The sequence below is a fragment of the Talpa occidentalis genome, unplaced genomic scaffold (assembly GCF_014898055.3).
Source record: "Talpa occidentalis isolate TD23 unplaced genomic scaffold, MPIMG_talOcc4v2.1 talOcc4.8, whole genome shotgun sequence".
Lineage (NCBI taxonomy): Eukaryota > Metazoa > Chordata > Mammalia > Eulipotyphla > Talpidae > Talpa > Talpa occidentalis.
The window spans coordinates 57,538,753-57,550,973 of NW_023605194.1; the positions used below are offsets into that span (position 1 = coordinate 57,538,753).

Genomic DNA, 12,221 nt, shown 5'->3' on the forward strand with positions numbered 1-12,221 from the left:
ACCCCAGTTCTTGTATACATAAATAAATAAATCTTAAAAAAAACAAGTACTTTTTATCACCAATTTATGATCATTTAAAATCATTCATCTCCACAGTCTTCTGGTGAGTCATTTACTTTCTGTTCTACTAATGCTGTTTGTTATTTCTGCTAAAGTTTTTATATATGCAGTATTTGCCACTAGACAACATATTTAAACCAACATTATACACATACTCACACACACACAAATAGAGTATTAGAAAAAGATATCAGGCAAGTACAAGTAAGGGGAAGTAGGAATTAATATAATGCCGAATTATGTATAATTCAAAACTGAAAGAACTTCCCATTTATGTATATACTTTGTCTCATTAAATACAGTGTAAAATTTCTTTATTGAAACGGATAAATTCTGTGCTTTACAATACCCACATAGTGTCTAAAAGAGTTAAGATAATATAGATTACTATAAAAAGGAAGGAATTTTTGGAGTGAAAAGGGTAGTTTATTATCATTAAGTGAAGGTAATGGTGTAAACAGGGACTTTCAAGGCTAAACTGAATCATGTTCATTGATAACTTTACATTTACTCAGAATATACTATAAATACTTGATGACTACAAGATGATATTTGTGAACAGAATTTTTCAATAAAAGAATTTCCTATGTGTATCAGTCATCTATCACTACATAACTCTCATTCCAAATGTAATTATTTAAAGAAACAATAATTTGCTATTCCTCATGATTCTGTGTGCTTGCTGTGTGGTACTTCTGCTGGGCACACCGGGACTCATTTATGCTACTGTCAAAGCAAAATATGCAACAGATAATTGAAGCAAGGCAAGGAAGATGTCCAGGCAATTTCAATATGGAGGGGCAAGGCAAAAAATCAGTCTGAGCTCAGTTCTGCTTTAATGAAGAGGTGGAGTGTTGTTACAAGCTGGGGAAAGGCACCCTAGTCCATCTGTGTGTGCTAATTGGCTTTGCCCAAAGGAAAAGTAAACTCTTCTATCTTTATGACTAAGGTTGTGTTAGAACTTGGAGGCAGGTTTTCACCAAAGTTAGGTCCTATTCTCCAAAAAACAACCAGGAACTAGGGGCTCTATTTTCCTTGACAACCATATTTCAAAGTGATGACTCTCATGTCCTTGAGAAAGATATCCCTAGATTGTTAAATCAGAAAAAGACTTTTTTCCCTGGTGGCCTAGGAGTTAAGTCTCAGCACTATCAATGCTAAAGCCAGAGTTCTATACCCGGTCAGGGAGGTTACCCATATATGACACAGCAGACCTCTCCTGTATCGCCTACTGTTCCCCTTAGCAGTGTATTTCAGTAAATCTACCTGTTCTGCTCCCCACTCTGTCCCTGGTAAATCCTTCTCACCCCCACACCTCTGGCGTACACCCCAGCTTTTTATGTAAAAATAAATGAATAAAATCTTTTAAAAATGCTTTTAAAGAGACTTAAATCTCAAGGAACAGAAAGCTTGGAATTTTAAGTTTTCAAAAATAAATAAGAAACAGGAGGTCGGAAACCTGGAGTTAGGAAGAAACCTGTCTGCAAGGTAGTCAGGTTGAGGAGATTATTCAGACTGTTGCTATCTTGGTCAATACATATTCAGCTAGTGGTTAAAATGCTAGCTGAGATTTATAGAAATAGCTAGACTTATCTCTTCATGTAGATTTCTGTTCTTGCAAATATTAGAACACATCACTTAATGAGGAGCCCTAGGATAGAGTAGTAATTACTAGCTCAAAGTTTAAAGTTCAAAGTCATACAGTGTTACCCACTCAACATCACCACTACATACACCCACACCCACACACGCACACATACATTTTTCTTGCTCAAAGCAATTCATGGAGAGAGCCCAAATTTAAAGAGAGAACAAATGAACTCTCGTTCTTGATATATGCGACAATAAAAAACAAATTGTGTCCATAATCTATCTTATATACCCAATTACTTACATTCTTCCTACATACAATAGCAAACATACAAACAAAAAAAATTATGTTCTTAGTATCTTTAAAAGTGTTGGCCCATTATGGTGTCTCAGTTGAACATCAGGGTCACATGATTTAGATCAAGTTCAGATATGGGTAATGTTCTTTGGTAGTATTTCTTATTTAAAATAACTATGGACATTTAGGAGAGAGCTAAGGAAGCAAAGACCACTGTCTCTGCAGGGATGAGAGACAAAGACCATGGAAAAGGGTAGGAAAGCTTAAGATACTGTGAGCCAGAAACTGTGCTCGGACCCTGAGAAAGATAACTGCCTCTTGCCTACTGAATACCTGGGGATTTCCTCCCTGGCCATGGCCTGGGCCAGAGTACACATGCTTCTTGATGACATCATTGGCTGTTCCATGAAAGGCACCCTGGTGGCCTGTGACTACTTTTAGCAATTGAAAAAGCACTCACCTATCCCATACCCCACACCAACTCCCACCCACCCTACCCCTGCACACAATTTCTGAGTTCCCAGGATTGTCTATACCTGGTTTGTATATTTGGGAATGTAAAGCTGTCTCTCTAGTGCTATCTCTAGTGGTTCCCTACTTAAACCAAAGAGCTTAGGCCTTGTGGGGAGATCACAGCCTGCTGAGCAAGGATTGCTTGACTGGCTTTGGGATTTTGGGGGAAACATCTGCCTCTCCCCTTGTGTGACCTCCAGACATACTTCTAACTTAAGCAGTGAAAAACAGGGAGTCTACTCAGAAAGCACAGTCTAAATATACAACACAACACTAAAGGGCCTCCCTGGTGGTGCAAGGGGTTAAGTCTCAGCAATATGAAGCTATCCGTAGCCATTGCAACATGATTTCTATTCCCGGCCAGGGAGCTGACCCACATGGCAAAGACCTCTCCTGTCTTGCCTGCTGCTACCCTCAGCAGTGTATTTCAGTAGATCCTCCTGTTCTGCTCCCCACTCTGTCTTTTTTTTTTTTTTCCTGGAAAAGAGAAGTTGGGATTTATTCATGTAGCAGGTCTTATTCAAACATAATAGGTCTTATTCAAACATTTACCAATCTTCAAAGATGTCTCCCCTTTAAAATCTCTGACCTAATCGGCCCATGTTTCCAACATTTGAGAAATAACAGTTTCTGCATTCCTAATTATTTTTTTATGATTTTTTTTATTTTTATATCCCCCATACAATTGCAACCCCCTGATTTTGACCCCAATTCCTCCTTTCCCCAGCCCCCCCAAGTGTGTCTCTGGTTCATAGTTGTTTGTTGATTTTGATTTTTTTATTTCTTATAGTTATTCTTTTTCCTGATCCCTTATTTAGATTTTCTAGATTCCTGTTATGAGTGAGACCATCCGGTATTTTTCTTTTTCTTTCTGCCTTATTTGGCAGAAAGAAATGATCCCTTCTAGCTCCATCCATGTTGCTGAATATTGCATGTGTTTATCTTTTTTGAATGCTGAGTAATATTCCATCATGTATATGTATCACATCTTCTTGATCCAGTCATCTATTTTTGGGCATTTGGGTTGTTTCCAAAGCTTAGCTCTGTCTTTGGTGAATCCTCTCACTCCTGCTCTCTCTGGCCTGCACCTAGCTCTTATATGCATAAATAAATAAATCTTTAAAAAATAAATAAGTAAATACACAACACTATATATAAACCACACAATAATTAGAAAAAAAGTCATAGAAAAAAACAGATAAAAAGGGAAGGCACACACTACACAAAAACTTACTTTCAAAATACAATAGAAGAGCAAAAAAATACGAAATTGGCAGGAACAAACACAAAAACTTTAAGATAATAAGTAGAAAAACGGAAATTAATACTTATACATAAATATTTTACCTAAGTGTCAATAGTCTAAACTCAGCAGTTAAAAGGCACAGAATGGCTTGTTGTGTCAGAAAATAAAACACAATTCTGCTGTCTCCAGGAGATTTTTCTGAACTCCAACGATAAAGAGAATTTCAAAGTAAAAGGTTAAAATAATGATCTTACAAGCAAATAGTACTCTAAAAAGGGCAGGGAAAGCCATGCTAGGGCCTCCCCGGTGGCGCAGCGGTTGAGCGCTGGGTTGCGAAGCTGCCCGCGCCCGAGGCACCGGTTCGATCCCCGGCTGCTCCCCGGCCACCAGAGGAGGGTCCCACATGGCGCGCAGACCTCTCCTGCAGCCCGCTGCTCCCCTCAGCAGTGTACTTCAGTCCTTCTGCCTGCTCTGCTCCCCGCTCTGGCTCTGGTGAATTCTCTCACCCTCCCGCGCTTCTGACTGTACCCAGTGCATGTATAAACAAAAACAAACAAACAAAACAAATAAATAAATAAAGCATGCCTCTATTAAAAAAAAAAAAGCAAGCCATGCTAAATCAGATAAAAATTATTCCAGTTTTCTGTGTTCAAGATGCTACTCACATATCAGTATAGCAACAAAACTCTTACAAGCACACTTAAAAAAAATGGTATCTAACCATTTGGTCTTTTATTAATTTTCTTATCTAAAATCCATCCTAAGAATTCTAAGAAAACTGGCATCTTTTTCCTGATTCATGTCTTTTAAAACTGTTTATCTCAGTGTAAAATTAGATCACCCTGATGCAATTACTCTAAGGTTACAAATAATATGAGTTTCAGTGGTTGTTTTACTCCCTTCTCATTTTCATTAAATTTCCTCATAGTAGATATAAAAACAGTTACTTAATTGGTACTGATTTGCAAATATATTGAATTCAAACATGTCAAAATAAATTAGATTTGTCTCTCAGTAGAAAGAAAGCAATAGAACCAGATTAAATTCCTGTGAAATTTTATAGCATCTATTTACAAACAATTTTATATCCTAAACTGCATGGCATTTAAAATAATTAGGAGCTTTGTTCAGCATATATAACATTTACTTTTATTGTTATCTTTGAACCCAACAATAAAAGTAGATTCTAAATTGCAGAATGATTGTCCCATTTATATTTATATTGTAGAGACTGTGTCTAACATTTGGAAACTGCAAATTCTGTTATTATACTCATTCAGATGACTCAGATACGTGAAAATGTATTTAATTGAGAGAGAATTATTGTAATCTATTCTTCTAAAAAGATAATTGAAATGTTAAGCAGGTATCTATGAATTAATTTATACATCCGCAAGAACATTATGTTGCATTTTGCTTATAAAATCTTTGGCATTTAACTTTTCTGAATCACATTTAATTTATCCACACAAGCACTTCTAAATTACATATTTGAAGTAAGTTTTGATGTTTTATGCTTATTATAATGCAGTTATTAGTAGTACCTCCAAGGAACGCAATGCCAAAAAAAAAAAAAAATCAAGTCACAAAAACACACAGGGGAAGCTTAAGTACACATTGTTAAGGAAAGAAGTCAGTCCAATATATCACATTTTGGAAAGTATCAAAACAATAATAAGATCAGAAGTGGCCACTGTTTCAGGGAGAAGAAATGATAAATAGCTGAAGAACAGAAGATTTTTAGGTCACTGAATCTATTCTGTATGATATAATTATGGTAGTTATATATGGCATTATGCAATGTACAAACTCATATATGTATACACACACACAAAAGCAAAGAATGGAATCTTATGTAAACTATGAACTTTAGTTAATATTTAGTTAATGTATCAATATTGGTTGATACATTATTTAGTTAATGTATCAATATTGGTAAAATGGACCACACTAATGCAAGATTTTAATAGTAGGGGAAAATGGGCCTAAGGAGCACATATGGGAACTTTGTATTTTCTGCTCAATATTTCTTAAACCTAAAACTGTTAGAACAGAGTCAGTCAACTTAAAAAAAAAAAAAAAAAAAACCAGTGTAATTGTTTTACATGTAAAATTGGGGCAATGAACACAATGCTGGTAATATTAGTGAACTAATAATTTCCTTTTAATCTAGTGAAACAGTATTTTTGAACTAATATATTATTAGCTTGTATGATTCAAGAGTTTAAGTTAAAATGCATGTGTTTTCTTTAAAGTAGTCAGTAAAGTGTTACCCTGGAAGGATATGAGGGAGCCTAGGCTGCCGTTAGGGATCAGTCTGGAATAGTGGTATCAAACCCAACCAAATCAAGGCTTGTGAAAAAATCTCTGCTGAAGGTCTTTCCTGAAAGCATTTTTTAAAGATTTATTTATTTATGCATACAAGAACTGGGGTACAGGTTAGAGGTGTGAGGGTGAGAGATTCACCGGAGACAGAGTGGGGAGCAGAACAGGCAGACTGACTGAAATACACTGCTGAGGGGAGCAACGGATGAGCCAGGAGGGGTCTGCTGCACCATGTGGGTAGTTCCCTGGCCAGGGATTGAACTCATGCTGCAGTGGCTGCAGATAGCTTCATAGGTTGTGTCTTAACCACTTGCAACACCAGGGAGGCCCTCCTGAAAAAATTTTAAACATATACAATCATTATCTCTCCAATGCTCTATAGCTATTAAAGTCATGACCATTTTCTTCAGTATGCTCTTAGCAATATTTTTCTGCAGAATAGGAATCCAGGTGGTCCTTTAATTCTTAGACTTCATCAATGAAGCTATATTGTTGCCCTGTTGAGCACTCTGTTTTAAGTGTCTCTTTTACTTAAGAGTGCTTTTTCTCATTTATATTAGCAATAAATCAAGTACTAAATCTTCTGGCACTAAATCTTTTCAAAGTAGAATTTGTGAATTTTAAACACCCAACAACTATTTATTTTGAATTAGGTGTTGAAAAGTTGAACTGGAAAAGTTAACGGTGTATTAGTCAATTATAAAATGGATCAATTGCACTCTTATGAATTAGCAGCAAGAGAAAATATTTGTGAAAAGAAAAAAAAAAAACAGACAAGAAAAAATCTTATGATGATTCTTATTTGGTTAGAATTCTTTCTTCTGAAAATAATCAATATATATTTATTACAATCAACAGAAAGAAGAGAGGGAATAACACATCAGACTCAGAATGGTAAATCTGGAAAATGCCTTACAAATAGCTTACTCTTACAATTAACTCTTAGTCCATACCTAAGTATCACCTGAGTATCACTCAGTTAGGTGATCCTTAAAAGAATAAATTTCCATTGTATGCTCAAATACAGAAGTTCATAAAATTTCACTTTCCTCTTTCCAATTAAAAATCACACAGAACTTGAATTATTGCACAGTAGTTACCAATTATACATAAAATGTATAGTATCCAACTCCTTATTTCCACCTCTGTCCCCATTAACTTGGGTCCGGTTTATTTTTTTTAAGTTTATACTTCTATCCAATCTGTAATCTGATTTTATGAATCCTGATTTACAATAACTTCTTCATTTTGTATGTGAGTTATATGTGACTCCAAAAGGAATATATAATTTGCCCCAATCATCTAACTGTACTTTCCAGGCCATAAAACAAAAATAGAATGAGTCCTGTCTCACAATAATTAGAAAATAATTGAAATTTTGTAATCTATTGCTCATTATCAGAGAATTTCATTTAATTCTAGCCAGGAGAAAATTGCATTTTTGTAGTATGTTCTGACTCTAGAAAAAAGAAGCAAGTTGCAGGAATTAAGACAAAGGTTAATGAAGAGATATTTTGTTTATAAGTAAATCCATTTTAAACATTTACTTACAAACAGAATTCTAAAATTTTGTGTGGTATGCAGAGAATTTAAATTCCTTCTTACATTATGCCACTTACTTTTCCTAATATTAGTCATTTCCATCCTGATTCTAATAAATGCACACAACAATATTTTTAAAGTTGTTGGTAGATTTCAGTTACTCAGAAGAATGGACAGATAGCTTCAGCTCTTGCAGATTGTTGGTCAGACATCACCTTCAGTGTCTCACCCTGTGGGCAATTCCATCAAATTCACAAATTCACTGACTTCATCAAATTCAGCAAAGGGTAATTTTGTTATTAGCAAGAATGAGGTTACAAACTGTTATAATCTTAATTATGTGATAACTGAGGTGACCAGGCATCATTTTTGATGTAATATTACTTAGAAGTCACAGTCTGGCTTTCATAAGAGAGAATACGCAAGGTAAGGGATGCCAAGGGGGGATTTTTGAGGAATGTTTTAGAGACTATTGTATTTTTTTAAATTATTTATTTATGCATATAAGAACTAGGGTACAGGCCAGAGGTACAGGGGGTGAGAGGATTCACCAGAGTCAGAGTGGGGAACAGAACAGGCAGACTGACTTACATACACTGCTGAGGGGAGCCGTGGGCGAGACAGGAGAGGTCTGCTGTGCCATGTGGGTAGCTTACTGGCTGGCTAGGAATCGAACTTGTGCTGCAGAGGCTGTGGATAGCTTCAGAGTTCTGTGCTTAACTCATTGCACCACCAGGGACGCCCCCAGAGACTATTATATTTAAATAGCTCTTCAATTTTATCCTTTTGCAGGTTTTTTATTTCATAATTACCATGATCAACCATTAAGTGACAAACCACCGATTTTCTGAATGGCTCTTTATCATTTAAATATTGTGCAAAAGTTTATCTATTCATAGTCAAATCAATAAATCAAAATCAATCTTGCTGTTACATTCATAAGTGCCTTTCTTTAGGTAGCAGCGGTAGATTACTATCATTTTATGTTCAAGGTTACCAAAGTCACCCTATTTCACTGAACTGGCACTGTTACAATATCTAGATAAATTGCTTAAAGGATATAGTTGTGTTGAAACAGATATCATACATTAGAAGTGTCTGTAGGCATATGAATACTTATCTTTTTTTTTTTTTAATTAGAAGTCTTTTGAGTGGAAGTGATAGAAATCATAGATAAAAGAAAAGAGAATATTGTTTCATTAACTGAAATAATGCATTTGTGTTGTTATCACCATGAACCTTCTACTAGGGTACAAACATTAAAATGTTAGTATTAAAAAAAAAAAACCCTGTACTTTTCTAATAGTTAAAGTAAAATCCCTGGCTTTGCATGATACATTTACAACATGTTAACACTGGGCAAATGAGAATAAAACTCCCTGACTGAACAGAGACTGGTACTGTATCTATCCATGAATCCTAAGGGTTGGATCAGCCCTATCCAGACCACTTCAACTGAGAATGAAGGAGCTGTGGTTATTTAAAATAATACTTAGATATTGTTAAACAAAAAAAAATGATGAAAATTAAGGGTTACATATAATTAATATTTCAGACTTTATTTGTAGGTAAGGATTTGTTGTAAAAGGCTTCAAAGAGATACAATTATAATTTTGCAATATAGTCTAGATGAGAAGATGCTGATAGAAGAGGGGAATATTTGCAAAGTAAATATTGAAGACAAAGAATATGTGAAATAAATGGTAGTAGGATTTATCAGTTTGAGAAAGTAGACTAAAGTTTTTAGAAATCATGACTAGACTACAAAAAACTTTGAGATATTGTTAAAACCTTGCATTTAATAATTTATGTAGCTGTAAATACCTATGAATTATAAGTGAGATTGTTTACATTAAATTGTGAATATAACATGATAGCCTAGTAATATGACCAATATTATATTAAAATTGAGATTCTGAGTATAATATAATGTGCTCTTGAAAATATATTTTTGAAATTAATATAGTACTATGTATACATTCATAATTTAGCTAATAAAAGTTAATTCAAAAGCTATAAGAATTTGGAATGCCGTTCATTCAAACACTTTTAGTACAAATAGAGCTTTACAGTAGAGCAAAAGTAAAGACTAGAAAGAAATATTTGGAAGCAATTTATTAAAAATGATATGACCAATGACCTAAGAGCCACATTTTACTTTCATGAACTGATATAGCAAATTGTACCATGTGTTGTTTTTAGTCCAGACAGTACTTTAGAGACAAGTGGGAACAATTTTGTAAACAATAAATGAGTAGTAGGTTTTATCTTAAAGTTAAAACAATGCAGAAATGACAAGCCATCTTAACTAAAAACACATGATTCTACATAGTTCATTAGAGCCATAGTTTGAATGACACTTCTTGAGAAATTCAGAAAATAGTATTATTCAAATAAACACAATTAATTACTCCACCAAAACCACATCAATTTTAATGGCAAAGTGGGGAATAAAAAAATAAATTATCTTCTCTAAACCTGCAGACCGCCTCCAGTAAGTGAACTGGCAGCCAGAGGGACTGTGGTTGGTGTAATAGCTGCTGCAGCCATCAATCAGAGTATTGTGTACTCCATTGTTGCAGGAAATGAAGAGGGTGAGTACATGGTTAGTCTGTTTGCACCATGAACCAATAAACTTGGACTTAGCATTAGTTTTAGATTGAAGTGTTCTTTACTTTTTTGATAAAAATGTATCCAATTTAAGTATAATTAGCAAGTGTAAGCTCAATCAGATTTTAAAAGTTGTATTAGCAAAAGTGTTTCTATTATTCTCACTAGGATAATCTAAATATTCAGTTCTGGACTACTTTCGCTCTCCCTTATTTAGAGGTATTTTGATAACAAATCTTCAAAGTAAATGTATCATACTTTCAACTTTGTATCATAAATAGTACCTGTGGTAGACTCTTTTCACAATTCTATATTCACATGTCATATTTTAGGTAATTCCGAAGAAATTTTAGGATGCTAATAATTGTGATTGTCCAAAAAGTCAACTTTGAAGAAAATTCATGCACATTCCTCAGACAGTTAAATTAGACATAGAATCACCATTGTAAATGAATATATAGAATTTTTTCTGCCAATCACTTTTAACTGAGAATGGACAGTGTAGAAATCCGCTGTTTACTCAGCTCTGATTGTTTCACCTTTTATGCACAGATCAGTTGTTTTCTGTCTTTCCCTGTTATAACCTGGAAAACCTGGCATATTATAGATCATCACAAAATAATTAATGCATATTTAAAGTGTTAATATTCATATTTAATGGCTCAACTGTAATGTTATAGAGTTTGCAAGTTTAATTATAAGTGCTTTTGAAAAAAGGCATTTCAATGACCAACCATTACTAGAAATTGCAGCCCTTGAGGCAAGTGCTAAGCATCATACTTTTCTTATTGTCTGCCTTCTTTGTTTCTACTCTGCTCTATGCCCCCTTCTCTAAATATTACTAAATTTCTTTTACCTTTGGACTTGGTAATACCTGACCGAAGTTATGATTTGTCAATCTGTTCTATTTTTGATTATGTTCTCTTCCTTGACCATAGCAGATAGCAATGTGATTCTGCTTATTATTCATTCCCCTTTAAGCTGATTATTGTTATATTCAACTCACTTATTAGTTCACTTCAATAAATATTTATTGAGTATCTACATTATACTAAGGACTTCCAGACCCTAGGGATTATAGCGGTGAACAAAACCGATATCCTTACCCTCGTAAAATTTAACAGACCAATAAGAGGAGATAGACAGAAAAAGTACTAACCTAATAAAAATAACTCCTTTAGGTAGTGAGAAATGGTATGGAGAAAAGTAAAGTGAGGAAAAGATACAAAATGCTAAGAGTTAGGATATTAAGATGTTTACCAGTGTGCCCTGTTCTTCAATTTAAAAAAAAATGCAAACTTATAAAAAATAGATCTCAGTGCAAGATATTTTAGTATATTTAGAATATTCGTATTTTCTAAATACCAAAATGTTAAATTATTTTCTTTTTCCCTAACATGTTCTTAGCAGAGCACTACAACCGCAGGATAATAAAATTAATTAAATCATGAAATATCTAATAATCCACTAAGATCTTTAAGCATTTGGTTAAGCAGAATTAAATGGATATATTTACAGCAGAATTTCTGAAAGCCTTTAGTATGTTAGAGGACCATCCAAATCTATGGTGATCAATATAGTATGCATTGCTTCCTTATTGAAGTGACTTAATATAAACATTGAGTTCCATGGGAATTTCCAAGAAACTAGAATTTCAAGACATGCGCTTAAGGAAACACTGATGTTGATCATTTCAAGAGGTAAACATAGTTAACGAAAGTCAACATTTTGTCACTTTTATATATCATTCATTAAAAGTAAATGATTTTAGAATGAGAGTGTCTTTCAAATAGAATTCATTTTCCTCATATGATGAAAAAATGATTGAGGAACTATATTTTCATTCTAGATACATTTGGAATTAATAACATCACAGGTGTTATCTATGTGAATGCCCCTCTGGATTATGAGACAAGGTCAAGCTATGTACTTCGAGTTCAAGCTGATTCCTTAGAAGTGGTCCTTGCCAATCTCCGAGTTCCTTCAAAAAGTAAGTTATATTATTTATGGGTTTTACAAGAATTTTATGGTTCATAT

The 12,221-nt window shown here is 34.2% G+C and overlaps 1 protein-coding gene across 7 annotated transcripts in view; it reads left to right on the top strand.

Moving 5' to 3' along the window:
- Positions 1-12,221, top strand: part of PCDH15 (protocadherin related 15) — a 1,524,279-nt gene that overhangs the window by 1,389,952 nt on the left and 122,106 nt on the right. For all 7 annotated transcript variants that reach the window (XM_054690675.1, XM_054690674.1, XM_054690669.1 and 4 more), the window contains 2 exons: positions 10,059-10,168; positions 12,034-12,174. In XM_054690675.1, the coding sequence (XP_054546650.1) occupies positions 10,059-10,168; positions 12,034-12,174 (251 nt within the window). The remainder of the gene's footprint in view (positions 1-10,058; positions 10,169-12,033; positions 12,175-12,221) is intronic.